This window comes from Perca fluviatilis, chromosome 7 (assembly GCF_010015445.1).
Source record: "Perca fluviatilis chromosome 7, GENO_Pfluv_1.0, whole genome shotgun sequence".
NCBI classification, from domain to species: Eukaryota; Metazoa; Chordata; class Actinopteri; order Perciformes; family Percidae; genus Perca; species Perca fluviatilis.
In genome coordinates, this window is record NC_053118.1 from 1,317,274 (window position 1) to 1,341,531 (window position 24,258).

The following is a 24,258-nucleotide window of genomic DNA, read 5'->3' on the forward strand; positions in this document are numbered from 1 at the left end:
TTTTTATTTTCCCTGTGCCCCGAATACTAGCTAGCGTTGTAAGCTAATCAGCGGTCCGCGCTAGCTTCAAGCTACAAACATTTTCAATTTTGATGAAATTATTCGCTAATGGGTTGCATATTATGTCGTGGATATATCCCTTGAATGCATACTGCAGTCCCTTTTGTCTTGCTCTCTCAGATATTTCAACTGTTCGCCAAAAAATACTAATTATCTCCTTGGGAATGTCTGACACCGGTGCATACATACTGTAATATGCACAGTTTTGACTTGTCTGATAACCTTTGTTTTACTCTTGCCAGTTTCGGGGCTCTATAGGCTTCCTAACACTCGTTCCTGAGCCACTCACACCGTGACTACCACATTTCCGACTGCGCCTGAAAGCAGCATGACTACAGTGAACTAACCAGCAGGAGTAGTCAAGAGTGGAGCTCATCAGCAGAGAGCAGCCACAGCTTCCTGGATGAAAACGAAACGCAGGAGCCGAGCAGACACATTAGCTAACACACACAGGACAGACAGGACGACTAAACATATGTTTAGTTTTTCTTTAAGCCCGGTGCGTGTGTATGAGAGGCGGTAACGGAGTGCCAGTGGAATTAGGCGGTGACAGCAGAGGTTATATTAGGCTAGAACAACGCACTTTATCAACACATGTGTCCGTGCCACAATAAGAGCACTGCGGCTGTGGCTCTGGACTCAGGCAGCTCCTACACCCAGTGGTCCACAGGCAAGGTAGGTCCCTCCTCTCTGCTCTGGTCAAAAACTGACTTTGGTCTGCATCACATAGACCTTGCATTACCAAAACTGTTTACACCTCACCTTATGACATTTTACACCATTAATGCGTCATGACCCATACCAGAATGCAACCTTGAGAGGGATGCAGATGTGTCAGATTTCATGTGTGGTGTGTTTGAATGCACTGTAACAGATGAGACGTTACACTGTTGCTTCTTCATAAACAATACCATACTAACCAAGGGGTAATTGTGGGAAAATGTGCATAGGCCTATCTCACAACAACGGATAGGCTATTACTTCGGGAATATAGGCTATACCTTACCTTTTAAATCCCTGCAATCTAATTCAATACCCATCACACAGATTCTGCTTCAACTGATGTACAGTTAGTTAGAGCTGCAACGATTAGATGATGGACAGAAAAATCACTGGCAACTATTCTGATAATTGATTAATCGATAAAGTACTTTTCATGCAAAAATAACCTCTCAAATATGGAGGTTTGGACTTTGAGAAACTGGGATGTTTCTTATGGGACATGCGACATTTTTCACAATTTTCTGACATTACATAGACCAAACGATGAATTGAGAAAATAATCAGCAGATGAATCGATAATGAAATGAATGGTTAGTTGCAGCCCTACAGTAGATGAAGGTTTGCATTTCCCAACTCCCATCATTTACTTCATATTGCTGTTTGAACTTTATGTGCTCTTGTTTTAGGCTGCCTCCCAAAAACACTCAGGTTATTGGGCCAGAAACCAAGAACGGCAGAAAGGGAGTGCTGGCAGCTGTATAAATGATGCCATATAAATTCTGCTACACGCTCCCAGGCCCAAGCACAAAGTCCCAGCTGCCTCCTTCCCAACACAGTGGCAGCCTGTGTGAAAAGCAGCAGCAGCTTTCCACCGGGCAGATCTGGTTTTCCGTTTCTGCCTCTCTGTTCAACAATGATGCTTTGATCCCCCGTGGCTGGAATGCCATCTAGACCTTGATCCGCGAGGACTGCTAATCACTGAATGGCCAGCTCCACGCCTAAAAGAAACTGTTAGCACACAAGGGCGTTTTGATTAATGAATAGCTCTAACTTATTCTCAGATTTAAGTGCTTGCTCAGAAGCAGGGACTGCAGTCAGGATGGGGTTCTTGAAGGCCACCACTAATAGTGATGCATTTTGTATTGAAGCTTGTGGTTGTTGGCATTTAATATATTTAGATGTAGTCCCATGTGCAAACATTCAGGGTGGACATGCTTGACTATGGTGTAATCCTCCAACTCATTCATGCAAACTTAAATCTGTTCACTTTATCACATTAGAATCAGACAGCCATGAAGTATTGATGAAATCTATTCAATTCAATTCAATTTTATTGATGGTGTCCAATCATAACAGGAGTTATCTCAGGACATAGAGTAGGTCTAGACCACACTCTAGATTACAAAGACTTAACAATTTTTCCCATGTGCAGGTATGTTCATACACTTCATAGTCAATCAAACTGCTTCATATCCATCATATCAAAGGTGCAACGACACTGATTTGTCTGTTGTTCTGTGGTAAGAACACTTCCAACAGCCTCATCTATTAACCGATTACCCAGGTAATCTCAAATTCCTTAAAATTTTGATTTACACTGTACACTAGGGCGATTTGATTTGACCATTAAAAATCCTCGATGCAAACTTTTTTGCCTCGAAGCTTTGTTTAAACAATGTAACTAATGTTGTACAGCTCACTGTGGTCTGCACGGATGATTATTACTAGCCGGATTCATTTTATTTCTATGGGTTAACCTCGTGGCTACTTAATATGGGTCTGCTGAGGTTTCTTCCTAAAAGGGAGTTTTTCCTTGCCACTGTCGCGATAGCCACTGCTAATGCTTGCTCTTGATGGAATTACTGTAATTGTTGGGGTTTTGGAAATTATAGAGTGTGGTCTAGACCTACTCTATCTGTAAAGTGTCTCAAGATAACTTTTGTTATGATTTGATACTATAAATAAAATTGAATTGAATTGAATTGAATTAATATGCACGTGAATGATGTCATTGGACCATGCCGGTAATGTCTGCATTCTTTATTCTTTCTCCTCACTCAGTATTAGCCTTCTTAAAATGCGTCCACCTGAACAGTGTAGTTGAATTGCCCTGCTGTTAGCGTTATACACTCAAAAGAGCCAGAGGCATGAAGGGGAAGAGCCAGTGCTTAAAATATACATAATATTAATATCTATCCCTGTTATTGTGTGCAATTTAGGCAATACATGTTTTGCTTTTTTCTAAAAAAGGAAACCTCTCTTTTGTATATTTATTTACTATTACTGTTTACTATAAAGCAAAAGTATTTCTTATCCAATTAATCAATGGAATAAATCGGTAGAATACTCGATTACTAAAATAATGGATAGCTGCAGCCCTACTACAGTAGTACACTGTTATTAAATACATATAGGAGTCTCCACGCAGCAAAGTAAGCTGACTGGAGACCTGTTATTTTCCCATGTGACACCACGGGACTGCGTATGCTTGGGCAGGACAGGTTAGGTTGACAGTATTGTGGGATGACGACTTCATCCGGCTCAGCTCGTCGGCCTTAGAGCAGTGCTGTAGGATACACCATGACTGTGCAGAAATACCAACATGCGCTGCTACACAAGCTCCACTATCAGTCCTCTGCATGAATGCCGCCTCCGATCGGTAGTACATAATAAAAGCGCACTCGCTGAAAAATGTAGGACACTGGTGGTGGCGTGGTATTGATTGAGCTGCCCTAAAGTTTCTTGCCAACTTTTACAGCCTGCTGGAATAGAGAACATTGTGTGTGTGTGTGATAATGTGTGATTTAAACGCCCGCTCAGGCAGCAGAGTGTGTTTTTAACGCCACAGTTTCCTGTGTGACCCCGTTCTGTGTCCAACCACTGTCATCTACAGGATTAATCGCAAATCCCAGATTATGAGTTTATTATTTTTCATGCTTTTTGGGATTGGACACGACCAAAGAGACCATTTTTGGGTTTGGTGACTTTGGTTGCGTTTAACACCAGATTAGGCCTTTATTATCTGCCAACCTCTGTCCTGCTCTCCCAAAGTATGCAACTAGTGCATAATGTCTGATAGCCAAAGGCGGAAGTCACAGATTACATTTATGATTGATGTTCAAAGTATAATACAGCTTTTTAGTATTTTTGTTGTCTGTAGGTCGGTTGGTTTACCACTTTGGTCCAGACTGAAATATTTCAAAACTATTCCATGGAGTGGCTCACAACTTTGTGCAGATGTTTACGGTGCCGAGAGGATGAATCCTAATGTCTGTTGCTTACATGAAATTTGAAAAAAAAAACTGAAAAGATTGCCGTGAAATTTGGTACACAAATTCCGGTATCCCTCAATATGAATTGTAATACCTCTGGTGATCTTCTGACTTTTCAGCCTCAGACGTCTTTAGTGCCAGTTGGCAAATGTTAGCATGCTAACATGTTAAAGGTGAATATGGTAAACTTTATACCTGCTCAGCGCTTACCATCAGCATTTCAGTGCTACCATTATGAGCATGTTAGCAGGCTAATGTTAGCTCAAAGCACCGCTCTGCATAGAGTACATATTAGTCTATATACACAATGTTCTACTTCCAGGATTGCTCAGGTGCCGCCGGAAATTCTGCGGAATGTCCCTCATTTACTGTAGGCCAGATGTCCGGTACCTTCCTCTTTCTTTGTGTTGGCGTTCTAAACCCCGATGGATTTGTGAGGACTATGGTTAACTGCTCCTCAGATCTCTGCAGGGTAAATCCAGACAGCTAGCTAGACTATCTGTCCAATCTGAGTTTTCTGTTGCACGACTAAAACTACTTTTGAACGTACACATGTTCCACCAAAACAAGTTCCTTCCCAAGATTATTTAAAAGAGGCACTGCACTCCATCTGGTGCTTAGCGCTGCCCATGACGATTCTGATTGGTTTAAAGAAATGCCAATAAACCAGAGCACGTTTTTCTCCCATCCAGGAATGTTGTGTGAACTAGTTAGACCTTCCTCCGCAGCGCTGTGGAGGAAGTTCTGGCAAAGCGAGACTAAGTACATATAGGGACAGCTTAACAGAGCTGCTAGCATGGCTGAAGACATTTCACTCTCTGAAAGCACTGAACATCAGAAACGTTGAACTCCAAAATAAAATCGTTCCGTCTTTTCCATCTTTCTATGCCTGGTAACTCACTTCAATGTTGACATTACGTGCTAAACAAAATAGCTTCCAAGTAGCTACTACACAAGCGTGTATTTACCATGTTACTAAAAAACGATCGACAATCAACAACAAGGAGCTGGTCAATAACTGTAGACTTTGTAAACACACCTTGGACTTTGGCCTTAAAAAATGACACGATGGGCCCCTGGTTAGCTCACCTGGTAGAGCGGGCGCCCATATATAGAGGTTTATTCCTCAACGCAACGGCAGCAGGTTCGACTCCGACCTGCGGCCCTTTGCTGCATATCATCCCCCTCTCTCTCCCCTTTCATGTCTAAGCTGTCCTATCCAAAAAAATGCCCAAAAAAGAATCTAAAAACAAATGACACGATGAGTATCTTTTTGGCCCAGCAGGTTTCCTTGGATTAGGGTCCTGCTCCGCGCCCTGCTATACCCTGCTACACCCTGCTACGCTCTGCAGTGCCCTGCTATGCCCTGCTGTGCCCTGCTATGCCCTGCTGTGCCCTGCTATGCCCTGCTGTGCCCTGCTACGCCCTGTAACGCCCTACTATGCCATGAACTACTACAACTGCTATTTCTAGTTATAGTTCCATTATCTTTATTGTGACTATTATTGCCACTGTTCATCACACCCCCAACCGGCACCATCAGACAACCGCCCACCAAGAGCCTGGGTCTGTCCGTGGGTCTGTCCGTGGTCTGTCCGTGGTTTTGCTTCAGGCACCACACAGCTTCAAACAGTGACTAATTCATCTCTCTGGTAACAAGACAATGACAATGTAATGCCTTAAGGAGAGCTGAAGTCATCACACTTGGTATGCCTGTTACCAGAAGAGATGACAGGTTCTAGAAACACGGTGCAGTGTTGTCAGCACTGGCTGCGTGAACTGTAGCAAAGAGGAAGTGTGACACCTACAATGAAGACACAAGTAAATTTGTTCTGTTTTTGCTTTCAGGAACATGGAGGCTGTAGCTACTCTCCGTCCCCAGCAGAAGGGCTAGGAGCAGCCTGATTACTCCCTCCCTGCCTGCATCGCCCCACCATGGCCAGCAGGAGTCCCAGCCTGAGCCATGAAGCCGGGGATTCGCCACCGGGGACCCCTGAGGCCAGCGCTAACCCCCAGCCGGAGACTGAGGCTTTCTGCAAGCTGTGCCTCAGCGAGAAGCCGTTTGCAACCACCGGGGAGCTGCAGAGCTGCAACTGTGTCTTCTGCACTGCGGTAAGAAAAGACAAACCTAACCGGTTTACTCCAGACATTTAGAGTAGATAATGCTCATATCCAGGTGCTGCAGGAGGTCAGGGTTGCTCATGGACACTACAACAGGACATGTCAGCTGCTATGGAAATCAAACCTGCAGTGGTGGAATGTAACTAAGAACATTTATCATACACATTTGTTGTACTTTACTTGAGTCTTTTCATGCCCCTTTCTACTTCTACTCCACTACATTCATCTAACAGCTTTAGTTACTAGTTACTTTCCAAATTAAGATGTTTGCACACAAAACACATATTTATTTATTTATATATATATATATATATATATATATATATATATATATATATATATATATATATTTATTATAAATTAAACTATCTTACGATATATACGCCTACAAGTCCAGCTGAAATTATCAGACCATATAGCGTACCATAGCTAGCGCCCATTTTATGCTCATTTTCAGGTTCATAATTGTATTTTGAGGTTGTACCAGAATAGGTTTACATGGTTTAATTTTCAAAAAACACCATATTTTTGTTGCACATTTCTGCAGCTCCTCTTTTCACCCTGTGTGTTCAAGTCTCTGTTTTAGCTACAGAGTGAGACATCTCACTGCTGTAACATCTTTGTTGGCAGTCGCACATGCTCAATAGCTAGGTAAGGATCATATCAGCTAGCTAGCTGTTTCTCCAACTTCAGTCAGTACAAGACAGGATTAGCCGGGAGACTTCTTCTAAACGAGGGCGCACGTCACACTTTGCGTGGAATACCTGCAGAACAGGGACATGGAAGTAGTTCTTTGGTAGATTATGGTGAACTAGTGTGTGTTGTAGCAGTGTTTTGCCTTTGAGAACGAGCTAGCATGCTAGTGCTAGCATGGACACATTCAGGACACATTCAGAAACCGTATCTCACTCTAAACAGCATGGATGTTGTTGTTTTTTTAAAGACTGCATGCGTGTGGAAGCACCAGAGACACAAAATAACACCCCAAATCCCAGAAAAAGCGATTTTTTCATAATAAAATTTGTTGACCAAAATGGGAGGATTTTTCTGCATTGAGTACTTTTACCTTTAATACTTTAAGTACATTTTCCTGATGATACATACATTTTATATGCAGGACTTTTATTTGTAACATATATTTAAATTATTGTAACAGAGTATTTTTACAGTGTGGTATTAGTACTTGTTTGTTAGTGAAACAGAGTAGGGTGCCTCCAGGCTATATTGGGATGAAATGCAAGAATCTTCTACTCATATTGGTCTTGCTATTAGTCGCTTTCTGTAGGTGGTGAAGATTTCACAACATTGATCCAACACCAAACTTTTCTCTGGGTAATTTCCCAGATCTCCAATGTTTAAATTACTTGGAAGGGATGCTCCTTTTTAATGCAGCACCACTTCCTGCTTTGAGATCTTAAAATAGATAATGTTATTGGCAAATCTTGCGTATTACAGCTTTAGTGTAATAAAGTGCTTTCAACACAGGACTGCCTTTCTCCCACATTTACTTTCTTCATCTTGTCCTTGGAATTTTCAACAGCTTCTTAGAAATCACAAACGTTTCATTTTTCAAGCTTTTTCAACCCTTTTATGAGAAAGAAGTGCTATCGCTAGAAGACTGAGCTGTGTCATTTATAGAACCGAAGCCCAGTGGTCTATCTCTACACGGTTCTAGTCTAATACGGGCCTTCCTGGCATACTGTATGTTGAGACTGACAACTGAGATGTTGGTGTTGTGCCCTGACACAGAGAGGTTGCTAGATAGTGGCAGGTGTTAATCTCTGTTCAAGGTAGCTTTGTCACTGTTGCACGCACTGGGTCACACCGATAAATCCCACACGCCGTGTCACAGGGGAAGAAGGAGGGAAAGGAATACTGTATAACCTGCTTATCACTTGAACTCTCTTTGATAAACCTGAAATATCGTCTCCAGTCTGGTTCAAGAGCACAGACTTGTGCTTGTGCTTTTGATTCCAGCTCAGTTATAGTATATCATGCTTTATGAGAAAGCACATGACAGCACAAGTTTACGTACTTACAGATGAGTCTAAAAATACATTCCATTCCTCTACAAGAGGTTTCTTTTTCCACAGAAAATTTTTTCTTCTGTTCCTCAAAACTGTCTGCTTTTGCGCAATGTTTAGATAGTTCCTCCTAGCCTTCCATATTTCATAGCTGAGGCAACATATGACTTTTGACGTGTGAACGCTAATAAAAAAACTCATGTTGGTGGCATTTCATTTTTCCTGTTTGTACAACAGCTTGTTTCCTCTTCTACTTTTTTTGCTTGCTTCATTTGTCATGAGAAGATTGTCATGTTATCATGTGTTGTGTGCTTTTCAAATGATTTCCCCCAAGGGTGGACAGTTAAGATAATATTTATGATGATAATATATTAAATATATATTACTTTTTACAAGGGTGCTATGTTTTTTTTTAATTCTCCCTGTTCCATTCAGTATCCTGTCTAATGCTACGGTGTTATTTGTTTCTCCCTCTCCAGTGTTTGAAGCAGTATGTTCAGTTGGCCATCATGGAGGGTGGGGGTGCACCCATCACCTGCCCAGATATGGCCTGCCAAAAGACTGGAGTGCTACTGGACTCCGAGGTATGCCCTGCTTCAACCCAATGACATGTAGGTCATGAGTGAAACCTAAAAAAGCAAACGGCCAAAATAACGATCAGAAATAATGTTGATGCACAAACATGTACTGAACTAAAAACTTGTTTTATGCTAATGTATTTTTGGAATGTATACAGTATATAAATATATATTTGACTATCTACAGAATTGAAGTTGCTGCAGTTTTTTCTCTAGTCCAGATTGTTGCAAGCAAAAGTCTTTTTTGTTTTTGTTTTTATTGTGTGGGCTGGATGAACTATTGTGAAAATGGTGTATCCCAGCCTTACTGACACGTGGGTGAATTCTTTTGAGTGTGAAGCGTAAGAGTCAGACAGAAAGCGAAAGCGTCCGAGAGCTGCCACACATTGCATATACCAGACGGTAAACACGTCAGAGAAGAAGCTTAAAAACTGCTGATTCACAAACAAATCTGCTCCTCAGTTCCTTATTTGTAATGTTTTTCTTGTCTGAATGCAACTGCATTAAGTAATGTCTTTAACTAGTGCCCATCAGACTCCCATCTGAAGTAGAATTAGTTTTGTTCTTGAATGTCTGTCCCCCTGTTATCCAATAGGGAAAACAGGCAGATCTTAGATACAAAAAGTATTATTGGGGGCAAATTACATTCACTGCAAGCAGTTTTAATACTTATTTTAGTCTTTAGTCTTAAAAGATTGCAGGAAGAAGTTTCTCAAGCTTGATGGTCTGGCTAATTGGCATTTCTTACTGTGAGCCAATGTTGGTTTAAGAACACATATTCAGTATTTGCATTTGCAACATATTTCTTGTTGATCATATGCAGATGTCATCTTGCAGCTTTTATTACCACTGAAGAATGACATTATAATTGTTGCTTTGCAGCCTTTTTTCATTTAGAAAATGTTGCAAATAAATCCCTTTTTTCTCTCAGTGGCTATTTACTTCTACTGAGGTGTCTTAGAAATTAAGCAGCAAATTGCAGTCGCTAGGTAACCAGTTGATCCTGGATGATCTTAGAGGTATCAGCTTCTCAGCAACCACACAAAATAGCCTCATGTTAATGTGTTTTTTGCATTTATCCATTTGGGTTTGAAAAAGATCCTGGACTTTAAACTTCTTGCATGCACACAAAGTTCAACGTCACAGCAGAGTGAATAAACCATAACTAAAGGCCCGTCTCTGTGCTGTGTGATTGCAGATAGCTAGCTTGGCCCCAGAAGAACAGGTGGAGCTGTATCAGCGTCTGAAGTTTGAGAGAGGTAGGTATTGTTGCTTTAACATGCTGATGACTGGTGACAGGAATTGGGCTATTTCAGGTCGCACTTTATCTGGTGTCATTACACTGAGCAGCAGCACAGAGAGCTGAGCTTCACATCACATGCCTGGGATAACGTGGGGCCTCCTGCTCTTTTTTCTATTCTGCTCTGGTCCAGTTTTACCCAGGAGGTTACTAAAACTGTGGTTTTATTACCTTTAGTTAAACCAAACACTACCAGCAGGACATTCAATTAAAAATACTGCAAGCGGTCCATGCTACAGATCTGTTAAATCTGAAGTAATGACCATTTCGCTGCTAATAAATTGACTGAGCTATGTAGCTGGTTGCACCATTAGTTGTGGAAATGTTTGACCAGATGTTATCTCTGTCTTGCACTGGAGGCCTGGGAACAGAAAGAGAATAACTGTTTAGGTTTCTGTTGACATTTACAAATTGCAAACTGAGGTTTAGTTTGCCGTGTAGCTATATTGGTCTTTCCCAGTTGCATAGTAACAATACGCTGCAAAGCCAATAATAGTTGTTGTTTACTCTGGACATAAACCACAAGACTCATAATATTGAAAGTATAAAGAAGTGCAAAGTACAGGCTGTTTCACAACAATGTTTTCCTTCTGTTATGATTCACATTGAAAGTATGAGCTGGTGAAGGGGATCATGAAAGCTTCAGTTTTTGTTTTGGTTGTGAAACATTCCAGATTTATTTTTCTGAAGTATTACACATTCATATTTGTGTCCTGTCCTAATAAGCTACTTAGAAGGTTGTTTGCCTTCATAGAAAAGCAATTAGAAATGAGAACAATAGATTTGTTAGATTTGGATGGATTGCCATGAAATTGGGTAGATTCATGTGCCTTTCAGGATAAGCCTTTCAGGATAAATTGTAAAAACTTTGGGGATCCTGACTTTGCATCCAGAACCGTCATCATACCTGGAAAACTAAAGACATTGTCATCAGCTTCAGCCTTACTTGTTTGTTTATAACTAATTTGCAAATGTTAGCATGCTAACACGCTAAACTAAGGTGGTGAACAGGGTACCTGCTAAACATCATTATGTTATCCTTCCCCTTGTGAGCTCGTACGTTGTGAGCATGCTGATGTTAGCTTTTAGCTCAAACCACAGCTGTATAGCCACATAGTTATTAGCATAGCAACTGTTAGTGTTGTTGTGTAACATTACATTTAAAATTTTCTAAATAGGTAATTTTCACACAAAAAAAAATACATTTGACCTAATCATACCTGTACTGTTTGGCATGCTAACACGCAGTAGCATATTAGCATTGTTAAGTGTAAAGATGTCATTGGGAGCTTGTTAGCATTGTCATTGGGAGCATGTTAGCATACTAACCATAGCATTTCAATCAAAACACTAGTAAAGTACAATCTCACAAAGCTGCTAGTGTGGTTTTTTGTCATAGTTTAGGTTTGTTTGTCTGTTAAGTTTTCTTTTTGTGCTATCAGTACCGAATCTGATGCTAATTGTGCAGTTGGTATTGTCAGAAAGATATTTATTTTTTTACATTACATACCTTATTTTACACATGTCTATTGGATGATAAGCATGATTGAATCAATGGTAGGCTAATACATATTTTAATGTTTATATTTCCCTAATTGTTTTGTGTAGATATGGAACTACTAACTGTTTTAGCAGGTTGGCAAAGTGACACGCTGCTAATAAGACAGTGAAGTAATGTGTTAAGTGTTTGTTGCATGTCAGAGTTCTGTTGTCGAGCTGTTGGCAGTTACAGTATTAGTGGACCACGTTGGAAGCACTGCTTTTACTTAACTCATGCCCCAAAAGTTGGAACGTGGTAACTAGTTCAGACTAAAGAGTAACAGTATTCTTATGTTGACTTGACTTTCATGACCGCAGTCCAAAACCCAAATTTACAATGATATAAAACATTTAAAAACACCAAATCCTCACATATGAGAAGCTGGAACCAGTGAATGTTTGGCTTTTGCGAAATGACTTAATTGTCTCAATTGTTGTCAATTCATTTTCTGTTGATGGAGCACTTGAGTAATTCAGTTTCAGCGATAGTTCTGTTTGTTTCAGACCAGTATTACAGATTGTACTGATAGTACTGATACAGGTAGTATTAGGATTAGTTTGGAGAAGCAAAACATGCATTTATTTCATGTGTAATATGTACATCTAAAGCTACTTGATGTCTGCTTCAGAAATACACAGTCACATCCCGTCTTTGCATCCTGCAGGAGTGAAGTTGGACCCCAGTAAAGCCTGGTGCCCGGTGCTTGAATGCCAGGCGGTGTGCAGTTTGCAGCTGAGTACTGAGGGCCAGCCCACCGCTGTGCACTGCCCAACCTGTCACGCCGTCTTCTGCTCCGGGTGCAGAGGGCCCTGGGAGGACGGCCATACCTGCCCTGAGCACCAGCCCATGATGTCGCCCTCTCATGAAAGCAGGTCAGTCAGCCAGCCGTTTGGTCAGCCGCCCGCGGCCTGCAGCCACAGAGTCTGGGCTGCACTTTGAAAATGATACTGTGCTGAAAGCAGGATGAGTGTGTTAGTTCAGGACACTGAGGAGGCTACAGAGAAACACTTGTTACTGCTGCAAACAGACTGAATCATGATTGCATTATTATCAACTGCTATTTATAATGTTTTTTTCTATAGATATTGTATTACCTTTAACTCAGGGTTCAACGTTAAGTTTTTTTTTATATGAAAACAAATTCTACTCTCCAAGGGGCCTCATTTATAAAACTGTGCGTAGATTCTATTCTGAAAGATTTCGTGCGCCAAAAAGTCAGAATTTTCGTACGCAAAAACAATATTCAGATTTATAACACCTTGCGGCGCACACCTGTACGCACTCTTCTCGTTATAAATACGGACGTGCGTTACCTTATGCGGTTGTGCACGAGCCTCGCACTCCCCCCATGGTCGTCCCATATTTGTCCTAATAAGGTCCATGTTAATCAATCAATGAATATTCCAGCCTTGTAAAGAAGCCCTTGATGACCAATCATGAAACGGAAAAATGGGGAAAAAACACGAGTCAGTGATTGTGAAATCGAGGTGCTCCTAACAGAGGTAGAACATTGGAAGCCTTAACCCTTGTGTGGTGTTCATATTTTTATTACAAAACCTTAATACTTAACAGGCTTAGCTCAATTACCAATGATATATACATCATTTATGGTTCATATTTGCCATTTACCTCTGTGAGATCACATTTACGATCATATGATCATTTTCGTTTTTTGTGAGAAAACAAGGAAATTCAATTATAAAAAAGGTAAAAAATAGAAACAAGATTTTTTATCATTATTGGTGCTTATTTCTTAGAACTTAATCAGAACAGGTGAAAGTGCTTGAAATGTAACAATTTTGTAACTTTGTGTGGGAATAGCAGGTGCAGAAAGACAACATTCCCGCACACAGACAGCTACAATCAGACACGCTCACATACAGATGCACAGACACACACACACACACACACACACACACACACACACACAGTTAAGTTTCATAGCACCTACAATTATTACACTTGGGTCCACCCGAAAACCTCATATGTAGTTCTGTCAGGTCCATTACGTCAAGAACAATGCAGACAATAAAATGCTTTAAATTTTATTGCATAAATTATGAATTAAATTTGGCGGTATGGCTTTATTCAGAGGAGTCTCCTGACCTTTCATGAGCACTGTGAAAGAGCAGTGAATCAGGAGACGGCAGCATTAGGGGACGCTCACACAGTTTAAGATTGGGAGAGCTAAACTATTCCCCCATATGAACAGAGCGGCAACGATGACATAGAAGCCTACACCACGTTGTACACGACAAGGTGGAGCAGGGGAGGAGGTGGGTAGCAAAAATGCGAGCAGCAATCATTTGGAGCAAACTAGCAGCGAGCATTTAGGAGCAAACTAAAAGCAGCAAGCAGAAGGAACAAACTGAATCAGCTTTAAGTAGGGCGCCCTGTTGAGTGTAGCCATTTAGCAGTGAGGGGAGTGACCAGCTGATGCAGCTCAGCTGGTACGACCATTGACATATTGGCCAATAGCGGTTAGCAGCGTTTTGAGTACTTGGCCTGCCAGAACTGACGCTGACGCTCAATTTATGTATAGGGCGTTGTACCGTGTGCAGTCATTGAAAATAAGTTATTTGTTTAGTAAAATTTAGAGTGTGCTCACATCAACAGATTCTCCCTCCCATCTCGTAAAATACGGACGTTTGGTCAGGTGCCTTTGTCGTTCTTACTGACGCTAAAAGTCTCCTTTAGCGTCCGCTGCACGCTGTGGGAGGATCCCTGCCTCTCCCCGTTGTACGGGGCGCATTTCACGGGGAGAGGCAGGGGAGAGCAAAAAACGGGGTACCATCGGAGTTCACTAAAAACAACGCCGTCTACAAAACATTGGGAGCATTACGCACGATCACACGCATGGTCAAAAGGTTGCGGAAAACTGGGCACATTTTTACGCATGGAAATTCTTTATAAATGTTATGCGAGGAATGTTGCAACGCAAAATTTCACCCTGCTTCACACTTTTTCTTGCTTAAAAGGTTTTATAAATGAGCCCCTATACAAATTGTTTTTTTATTAGTGGTTATCCAATAATGGCTCAGACTCAAGTAAATATTTGATCTTTATTTACAATGTACACATAATGGACAGTGTCATAGATGAGTTAAAGTTCATGAAAGTAGAGGCTATTATTTAAAGAAAACAACTATCAAATCTAATTGCAATAATTACCTTGCCGGAGAGACAGTGGTTTCTATCTGTAATTTGTTTGGCCCATGTATTTAAAAAAAAATATATTGGAACTTTCTTTTTTTTTTTACTCTCCCAATGTGGAGTTTGGGCCATCGGGCAACCCTTATTGTTGAACCCTGTAGCTGTTCGTAGACTATCAATTCCTTTATTTTATTTTACGAGGAAAATCCCATCCTTTTATGTAGTATAAAAAGGCCTGAGAGTTATTGTGGCAGGATATTTACATTGAATAGATTATAGTGCTGTGTAGTTCCTCATTTCCCAGTAAAGGCCCTGAGCTGAATATACAATAAACATTATTTCAGGATTAATAGCTTAGTATTCCTCAGCAGTGCCCTCTGTGTAGTCACTGCTGCTCTGAGCTGTGGCTCTGCCTGACTGACTGATGTCATTGGGGAGTTACTGACTTATATTGGAATTCCATTGTCTCTGTGCCAAAGGGAGGAGAAGGGTGGGCACCAAGCCACGTAGTTCACTGTACAGGAGCCTGTGCACTGCAGTGAAGCAGTGGTGTCTGCAGTGTGCTGTGGAGGATGGAGAAGGCATGAGGGAAATAAAGGGAGCTCAAGTTTAAATTTGAATTCGAGAGCATGATATAGTATATCATCAAACACAATGTTATTGTAGCTGGGCCATAGCCAGGATTTTAGAAATACTGCGACAAGGAGTCTGACGAGCCCAAAAAAAGAAAAAAAGAAAATCGTATTCATTTAATTTAGAGCTGCAAAGATTAATCAATTCATCGATTAGTTGTCAACTATCAAATTAATCGCCAGCTATTTTGATAATTGATTAATCGGTTTGAGTACGTTTTTAATGAAAAATGAAAAACATTCTCTGATTCATATTTTCTAGTTGGAAAAAAAACTGAATATCTTTGAGTTGTGGATAAAACAAGACATTTGTGGACGTCGTCTTGGGACTTTAGGAAACACTGATCCACATTTTATAGACCAAACAACTGATCGATTAATTAAGAAAATAATCAACGGATTAATCGATTGTGAAAACAATTGTTAGTTGCAGCCCTAATTGCATATATTTTATCTGCTTACATAATTTACTAATTCACTGGTTCTCAAATTGTGGTAAATTCTAATTGTTTGTTTCTAAGATCTCTCTACACTAGCCTGACAATCATACTGAAATACCATTTTAGTTTTCATTTGATTATTCCAGGGATTGTTAATTTTTCTTAATCCATCAGCAATGGATCCACTTTAAATATCGGTCCACTTATTTTTTTCTCTCCAGTCAACACAGAATAGGTAGGCTAGGATTTTTTCACATTTATCAATGAACTACGCTGATTTACTTTTTGTTTTTTCTCATCACACACAATTTTTCTGGTACTTTTTTTTGCTGGCACAGGAAAGTGACATTGCCATTCTTTTCCTTCATTTCCAACCATAACAGGCAGACAAAGTTAGCACTGTAGCAGGGATGAACCACCCTCAGGAAGTGGAGACCAAATCAGAACTAAAAGAAGAGTTATTATTCTTTATTATTATTATTATTATTCGTCAAATGGCCAAAAATTTCAAATGAATGCTAATGTGCTCTACAGTTAGCCGTAACAACTTTAAAATATGTTTTTTTAATTATGTTCACAGCTTGAACAAAACTAGATTCAGGTGTAAAGATAATGAGTCTAAAACATGTCAGAATCAGCCTTGTGCAATTTGTTGCAAATCCCTGGGTTGTTGAAACCTTCAACATGAATTCAGGGTTTTCAGTGGCCCTGTATTGTACTTCCCTCATACTTCCCTCATAGCTTTGAATCCCCAAATAATTAACCCAGCTCAAAGTGAGCACTGACCCTTAACTCAGCTGCTAAATGAAGAATTCACACTCAGCCTGGAGACTCTTGAGGCCTTCATGGCTTCATACTCCACTGTGCCCTGCTAACTGCATGTCTGATGTCTCTCCTGTGTCTTTCTCCGGATACACAGGGCCCGCTCTAACAGCGACTCTGATATGCCCATCAAGCAGTGTCCTATGTGTGGTATCTACATCGAAAGGAACCAGGGCTGTGCACAGATGTTGTGTAAGAGCTGTAAACACACCTTCTGCTGGTACTGTCTGCAGAATCTGGATGTGAGTATCCCCTGCTACCTACTGTAACTCACACATGTGATGCATGGTTTTTAACACAAGCTGAAAAACAGCTATACTGCCTAGCCATCTGGGTTTTATAGCCAAACCTCTGCCTCACTATCTTTTCTGTTTCTGTGTGAATGTCCTTGCTGGATAGTAGATTTCTTGTCTTAACATGTGTGTTTTGTAATTGCAGGGTGATATCTTCTTGAGGCATTATGATAAGGGGCCGTGCAGAAACAAGCTGGGACACTCCAGGGCCTCGGTTATGTGGAATAGAACGCAGGTGAGGTCACTCAGCAGACAGTATTCATTTCTGGGTTGTGTTGACACTGTCATTGTCTGAATGTATTAGCCTGCAGAGCCAATCATCTCGGAGTGGTCAGTTATTCCGTGCATGGGTTTGATTTTAATAAAACTGTGCCATCACACTACCAGGATTGGACGTTATAGATTTTGGACTCCATCCCGACTGCACTGTCAATCAGTCACTGTTGGAATACTCTCCAGTGAGGACATTACAGGAACCTACGCAGACCAGTAAAGCTTCCAAAAAATAAAAAAAAACCCCCCCCCCCCTTTTTTTTCTTTTAACCCCTCTCTTTTAAAAAAAAAAAAAAAAAAAAAAAAACAAACCCCCCCTTTTTTTAAACACCCATAAGTTCAAGCAAAAAAAAAAAAAAAAAAATAATTTTTTTTTTAAAAAAAAATTTTCGTTAGCTTGTTGTAAGTGGTTTGTTTTTCCCCAGTGTGCCCAAATAGTCCTTTATCAGACATTAAGCTGAACTAATCCCAGCACTAATCTCAAATTCCTGCCCTTTAATTACATTTTAAGAAAACGATTGCCTGCCAGACCTACTTTCTTTCCACTTGCCCTGCTCTGATGCCATAATCACATGATTAGTATCAAGTTTGCAGTCAACTTCCTGATTGTGTCTCGGTGTGTCTGCATTGCTAAGTATCTAGAGAGTTGAAGAGCAACAACACAGTTGTTCCTTGCAAAACAAGTCATGACAAAGTTGGTTACACCCTTGCCTAACTGGTCCTTTAGGTTTTACAATCTGCTTGCCACAAATTCCTCTGTCAATGTAGCGCTTTCTTAGCTGTGTGCAAACAGTGCAGGGGTGACAGTACATTTTTGAAATTTAGATTCGAAATAATGTGATATATGATTATGCTGACTACGTGTATACACAACATGGCTAAAAGAATGTGGATACCCGAACCCTGGCTTTTAATATGCTGCTATAACAGCACACTCTCAGCCACAACAGCTTTATGAGGTCAGACACTGATGTTGGGTGATAAGGCCTGGCTCGCAGACACCATTCCAGCAAGTCAAGTTCTTCCATACCTAACTTTGAAAACATGTTGAAGGGAAAGGGCCAAACACAAACTGCTGCTGTGAATTTCCTTTTAATTGGAGCAAAGATCGTCCATAACTAAAGATTTCAAGCGGCGCCAATGGTATTAAACGGTACACACTTCCTGTCTCCCAAATGGGCGTGGCCCTGTTTGAAAGTGTTCTGAACGTTGTGTGGATGGATGAAAAGTTATATTTGTACAATTTATTAATATTATATTTTGCCAACATGAGATATTCACACAGCTAAAAGCCATATTTAGCATTAAGAAAATTAGTTTCCGTGAATGTTAGATGACGTTAGCTTATCTGTTTTGTTTGTTCCTGAGACAGAAACAGGTCTTGAACAAAAAAATTCAGATTTGTCTGAAAAATGCCATTTTAGTGTCAGTGTTTGGGAGATATGTGGCTTCTGAAAAATGAGCCCAATATTTACCTTGGTGACTATGGGGCAAAAGTATCGGTCATAATCTGTGTTCACATCCACTCCCATTGGAAACAATACACTCAGGACCTAGTCCCCTAAGAGGCGTGGCAACTTATAAGAAGTTACTCTGAGTTGGGGCATCTCGGTTCTAAAATGTCTCTGATTGGAGCTAAGGGGCCTCGTCCAAATCATAGAAAACACTCTTAGACGAAGCATAGACAAAGCATATGGACTGGGGGTTTTATGCACTTTCAGCTAAGTAATTACAAATTTACATAGTATTGGCAGTGTAAAAACATCTTACTTTATCAAATGAATAGTCATATCTTGTAATGAGATCATGGTCTAGGTAGACTCTTATCAGATTTGAATGGTTCAAGACTATGTTACCCATAATTCAGTGTTTTCAGTTGGAAACTTTATGTTAATTTACTGGCATTTTTTGTGCCATAAAGCAACACCAAGTATTACAGTATTTCATACATTTTATAATTATAAAATGCAGTGTAGAGGCTGAGGAGGCTGCCAGTCTTCTAAGCAACAAGTCTTATTTTTTGACACCAAGGTATCAAAATGAATACTATATTGATTTATCTATATTGAAATGCTGCATGTAGCACTAATTATTTATTATTAGAACTGTTGGTGGTATTGTCACTAGCGAAACAAGCTGTAAATGCAACACTGTCATATAATATTATTATAATATATAATGTTATATATTATAATGTTATAAAGAGTTATTATCTATACAGATTGTGTGCTTTTTAATGCATTCTAAGTTAGTTTAACCCTTAATGGATGGGCTGGCTGTAAAACTGAATTGCCCCTTGGGGACTAATAAAGTTATCTGAATCTGAATCTGAAGTTGTTGTGGCTGACGTGCTGACATCCAGCAGACTCAGAGCAACGTTAGCATTGATTTGGAGTCGTGTTTCTGTCCATCTGATGAATATATATCCTCTTTAAGCCCTATTTTGGCCTCCACCAACTGCTGAGGGAATTATTTGGCTCTTTAGCTGCTGCATACATTATCTCTTTACTATTTAGTGCAGGGTAGGTAGTGTACCGTGGGTTTATATTGGAACCACAGAAATAAAATGGATAGAAATGCCACTGAACTGTTTGCTGTGGTCATTTGATTGGTACACAACAAAAATGTGATTGTTGTTAGTTGTCATGGTGACAATACGCGTTAAGTTAATTTGACTCATTTAGCGGCTGGCTCTCTGCCTCGTAACGTTACTACTCCACTAGTCGATATCCAAGACATTCCACTTCCGGGATTGTGATTCTTTTCGGCCGGATGTCCGTTACCTTCCTCTTTCTTTGTGTTTGCATTCTAACCTCCGGTGGATTTGTGAGGACTATGGTTAACTGCTCCTCAGATCTCTGCAGGGTAAATCCAGACAGCTAGCTAGACTATCTGTCCAATCTGAGTTTTCTGTTAAACGTACACGTGTTCCACCAAAACAAGTTTCTTCCCGAGGCTATTTTGCAGAGGCACCGTTGCTCCATCCGGTGCTTAAAGTGATGGTTCGGAGTAATTTCACCCTAGGGTCCTTTGCACCATGACCTCGAGCCAAACACCCCCCAGAAGCTTTTTTCACCTGGGTCTAACATTGGGAGAGTTAGCGTAGAGTAGCGTTATCAGCTGAATAGCTTAGCGCAGAGGCTAATGGACCCACATTTGTATCTCGTAAATGACCCCACTAATAATGCCCGAAATGATACCAAACTTCTACACTAGTACAAATAGGTTATGCTCTCATAAAACAATGGATTGTAAAGTTTGTAAGTACACCAGAAGTTTATGAACACTTGCCTGCTCTCTTCAGCTCTCTGTTGCTGCTGCTGCTACCTGAAGTTAGACGAGTGCTTAGGGCCGTCTACAAATTACTACACCGGAAAGAGATACAACAAAAATATTTATTAATTTAATGATTAAATAAGGTAATGTCTCCAAACTTACCTCAATTATTACTTGTCTCCTGCTAGTTATACTACAGCACTTACTTTAAAAAAAAAGTTTAATTAAAAAATATTTTTGTTGCATCTCTTTTCGGTGTTGTAATTTGTAGACAGCCCTAAGCACTCGTCTTAGAGCAGCAACAACAACAGCAGAGAGCAGAAGCCAGCAGGCAGTGTTCATAAACTTCTGGTGTACTTACAGTGCCTTGCGAAAGTATTCGGCCCCCTTGAACTTTTCGACCTTTTGCCACATTTCAGGCTTCAAACATAAAGATATAAAACTGTAATTTTTTGTGACGAATCAACAACAAGTGGGACACAATCATGAAGTGGAACGAAATTTATTGGATATTTCAAACCTTTTAAACAAATAAAAAACTGAAAAATTGGGTGTGCAAAATTATTCAGCCCCCTTCAGTTAATACTTTGTAGCGCCACCTTTTGCTGCGATTACAGCTGTAAGTCGCTTGGGGTATGTCTCTATCAGTTTTGCACATCGAGAGACTGACATTTTTGCCCATTCCTCCTTGCAAAACAGCTCGAGCTCAGTGAGGTTGGATGGAGAGCGTTTGTGAACAGCAGTTTTCAGTTCTTTCCACAGATTCTCGATTGGATTCAGGTCTGGACTTTGACTTGGCCATTCTAACACCTGGATATGTTTATTTGTGAACCATTCCATTGTAGATTTTTCTTTACGTTTTGGATCATTGTCTTGTTGGAAGACAAATCTCCGTCCCAGTCTCAGGTCTTTTGCAGACTCCATCAGGTTTTCTTCCAGAATGGTCCTGTATTTGGCTCCATCCATCTTCCCATCAATTTTAACCATCTTCCCTGTCCTTGCTGAAGAAAAGCAGACCAAAACCATGATGCTGCCACCACCATGTTTGACAGTGGGGATGGTGTGTTCAGGGTGATGAGCTGTGTTGCTTTTTGCATTGTTGCCCAAAAAGTTCAATTTTGGTTTCATCTGACCAGAGCACCTTCTTCCACATGTTTGGTCTCCCCGGTGGCTTCTGGCAAACTTTAAACGACACTTTTTATGTTTAAGAAATGGCTTTCTTCTTGCCACTCTTCCATAAAGGCCAGATTTGTGCAGTATACGACTGATTGTTGTCCTATGGACAGAGTCTCCCACCTCAGCTGTAGATCTCTGCAGTTCATCCAGAGTGATCATGGGCCTCTTGGCTGCATCTCTGATCAGTCTTCTCCTTGTATGAGCTGAAAGTTTAGAGGGATGGCCGGGTCTTCGTAGATTTGCAGTGGTCTGATACTCCTTCCATTTCAATATTATCGCTTGCACAGTGCTCCTTGGGATGTTTAAAGCTTGGGAAATCTTTTTGTTTCCACGCAAACATCTGCAACGACACAACAGTATCTCGGACCTGCCGGGTGTGTTCCTTGTTCTTCATGATGCTCTCTGCGCTTTAAACGGACCTCTGAGACTATCACAGAGCAGGTGCATTTATACGGAGACTTGATTAAACACAGGTGGATTCTATTTATCATCATTAGTCATTTAGGTCAACATTGGATTATTCAGAGATCCTCACTGAACTTCTGGAGAGAGTTTGCTGCACTGAAAGTAAAGGGGCTGAATAATTTTGCACGTCCAATTTTTCAGTTTTTTATTTCTTAAAAAAGTTTGAAATATCCAATAAATTTCGTTCCACTTCATGATTGTGTCCCACTTGTTGTTGATTCTTCACAAAAAATTACAGTTTTATATCTTTATGTTTGAAGCCTGAAATGTGGCAAAAGGTCGAAAAGTTCAAGGGGGCCGAATACTTTTGCAAGGCACTGTACAAACTTTCCAATCCATCGTTTTATGAGTACATAACCTATTTGTACTAGTGTAGACGTTTGGTATCATTTCGGGCATTATTAGTGGGGTCATTTACGAGATACAAACGTGGATCCATTAGCCTCTGCGCTAAGCTATTCAGCTGATAACGCTACTCTACGCTAACTCTCCCAATGTTAGACCCAGGTGAAAAAAGCTTCTGGGGGGGGTATGTTTGGCTCGAGGTCATGGTGCAAAGGACCCTAGGGTGAAATTACTCCGAACCATCACTTTAAGGTTTAAAGAAATAATAAACCAGAGAACGTTTTTCTCCCATCCCAGAACGCTGTGTGGACTAGCCAGACCCCCCTCCGCAGCGCTGTGGAGGAAGGTCTGGCAATGCGAGACTACTACTCCACTGCTCGTTTGTCCATTACTGCAAGTGCAAAACCTCACATTCGCAATTTTCAGGAAGTGGGCTTTTACAGAAGTGTATACCTTACCATGGCAACGGTACACATAAAAATGGCTGCCGCTCTGACCATTCTGCTCTGTTGATTTGAATGGAAATGGCCTTTCTATCCATTTTATTTCTATGATTGGAACCTTTTCAATAAAAAAAAAACAGCAGCTGGAAACAAGGTGGATGGGAGCGGTGACACTGAACCAAAACTGTAAAGTTGGTGACCATAAAAATCTAAACATTAGGCTGAAAGATGCTAAAAACACTCCGTGGAGGTGAAGGGAGCTGTAGAGTTGGGTGATAATTCTTCACTAAGAGCGACCCCTTCACATTTCACATAATCATTTGAATCATTTTATCCAGTGTTCATATACAATGTTGAGTAGTGCAGCTGTAAGGATGTTGCTGTGTTGTTGTTCTTCAGGTGGTGGGTATCCTGGTGGGGGTCAGCATCATTGTGCTGGTGACGTCTCCGCTCCTCCTGCTGGCCTCGCCCTGCATCCTGTGCTGCGTCTGCAAGCCCTGCAGCGGGAAGAAGAAGAAGAAAAAGAAGAAGAAGGAGCTCGGCCAGCCAGACTCCTCCGCATCATAGCAGCTCCCCTTCTCATCAGCCCGGCCCAGGATCACTCCACTCCTCTCACGAAGCTCACGGAAACCAAGAGAGTGCAAGTGCTGCATGGTGGAAAACAATAAAGATGGATTAAAAAATTGAGCACTTTTTCATGACTCGACAGACTGGAAGCCCCGTTACTGGTTCAGTAATATCGTCGAGATCAATGAGTGCAGACTTGCATCTCAAAAATCATTCTTCAAATTACAAGAGTATGTACTTTATATTGTGGAGGTGTAAATATGAGGAGAATGAATGTAACTCACCTAGTGACGGTGGCAGTGCCTGGATAGGACTTTTGTTATCTCTCTCTTTTTTTTTTTTTTTTTTTTTCTCTCATTTTTTTTTTTTTTTTTTTTTTTTTCACACACACGCAGTTCAAAGTGCAACGCCACCCTCATGTGCCAAACGTCATGATGCCAAACCAGAGGTGTTAGGTGCTCAAGTGCCTCACTCTACAGTGCCTGGTGCTTGGATGTATTTGTTTTGCCTTCCATACTATCTTTATCTTATGCAAAAACTTTAGCATTATGAAAATGGACAACCATCAGGATTACACAGGGTTATAAATCCCTAAACAATGCAAAACATTCTTTCATAATGGGAGAAGGCAAATGGCGTCATATTCTGCACTGATATGACACATGATAGGGCTTCAATGGTGCACAGAGAACTTTTCTTCTGCAAATGTTTGTTGTTTCCACCTGGCATATGTTCCAGACCAAAGGCTCGAAAGG

General features: G+C 40.7%; 1 protein-coding gene across 1 annotated transcript; it reads left to right on the forward strand.

The window, feature by feature from the left end:
• The first annotated feature begins 414 nt into the window (after positions 1 to 414).
• On the forward strand, positions 415 to 23,619 carry rnf144b (ring finger protein 144B). Its single transcript, XM_039806555.1, has 8 exons — positions 415 to 735; positions 5,904 to 6,167; positions 8,680 to 8,784; positions 9,977 to 10,037; positions 12,283 to 12,490; positions 16,763 to 16,907; positions 17,104 to 17,193; positions 23,336 to 23,619. The coding sequence occupies exons 2-8, from the start codon at positions 5,991 to 5,993 to the stop codon at positions 23,501 to 23,503; spliced, it is 954 nt and encodes a 317-aa protein (XP_039662489.1). The 5' UTR covers positions 415 to 735; positions 5,904 to 5,990; the 3' UTR covers positions 23,504 to 23,619.
• The last annotated feature ends 639 nt before the right edge of the window (positions 23,620 to 24,258 follow it).

What these genes read in the sequence shown, in the direction of transcription:
- rnf144b (XM_039806555.1), top strand. Translation starts at nt 5,991, where the DNA reads ATGGCCAGCAGGAGTCCCAGCCTGAGCCATGAAGCCGGGGATTCGCCA. An exon ending in ACTGTCTGCAGAATCTGGAT is followed by an intron (nt 16,908 to 17,103) that starts GTGAGTATCCCC and finishes TTGTAATTGCAG; the next exon opens with GGTGATATCTTCTTGAGGCA. An exon ending in TTATGTGGAATAGAACGCAG is followed by an intron (nt 17,194 to 23,335) that starts GTGAGGTCACTC and finishes GTTGTTCTTCAG; the next exon opens with GTGGTGGGTATCCTGGTGGG.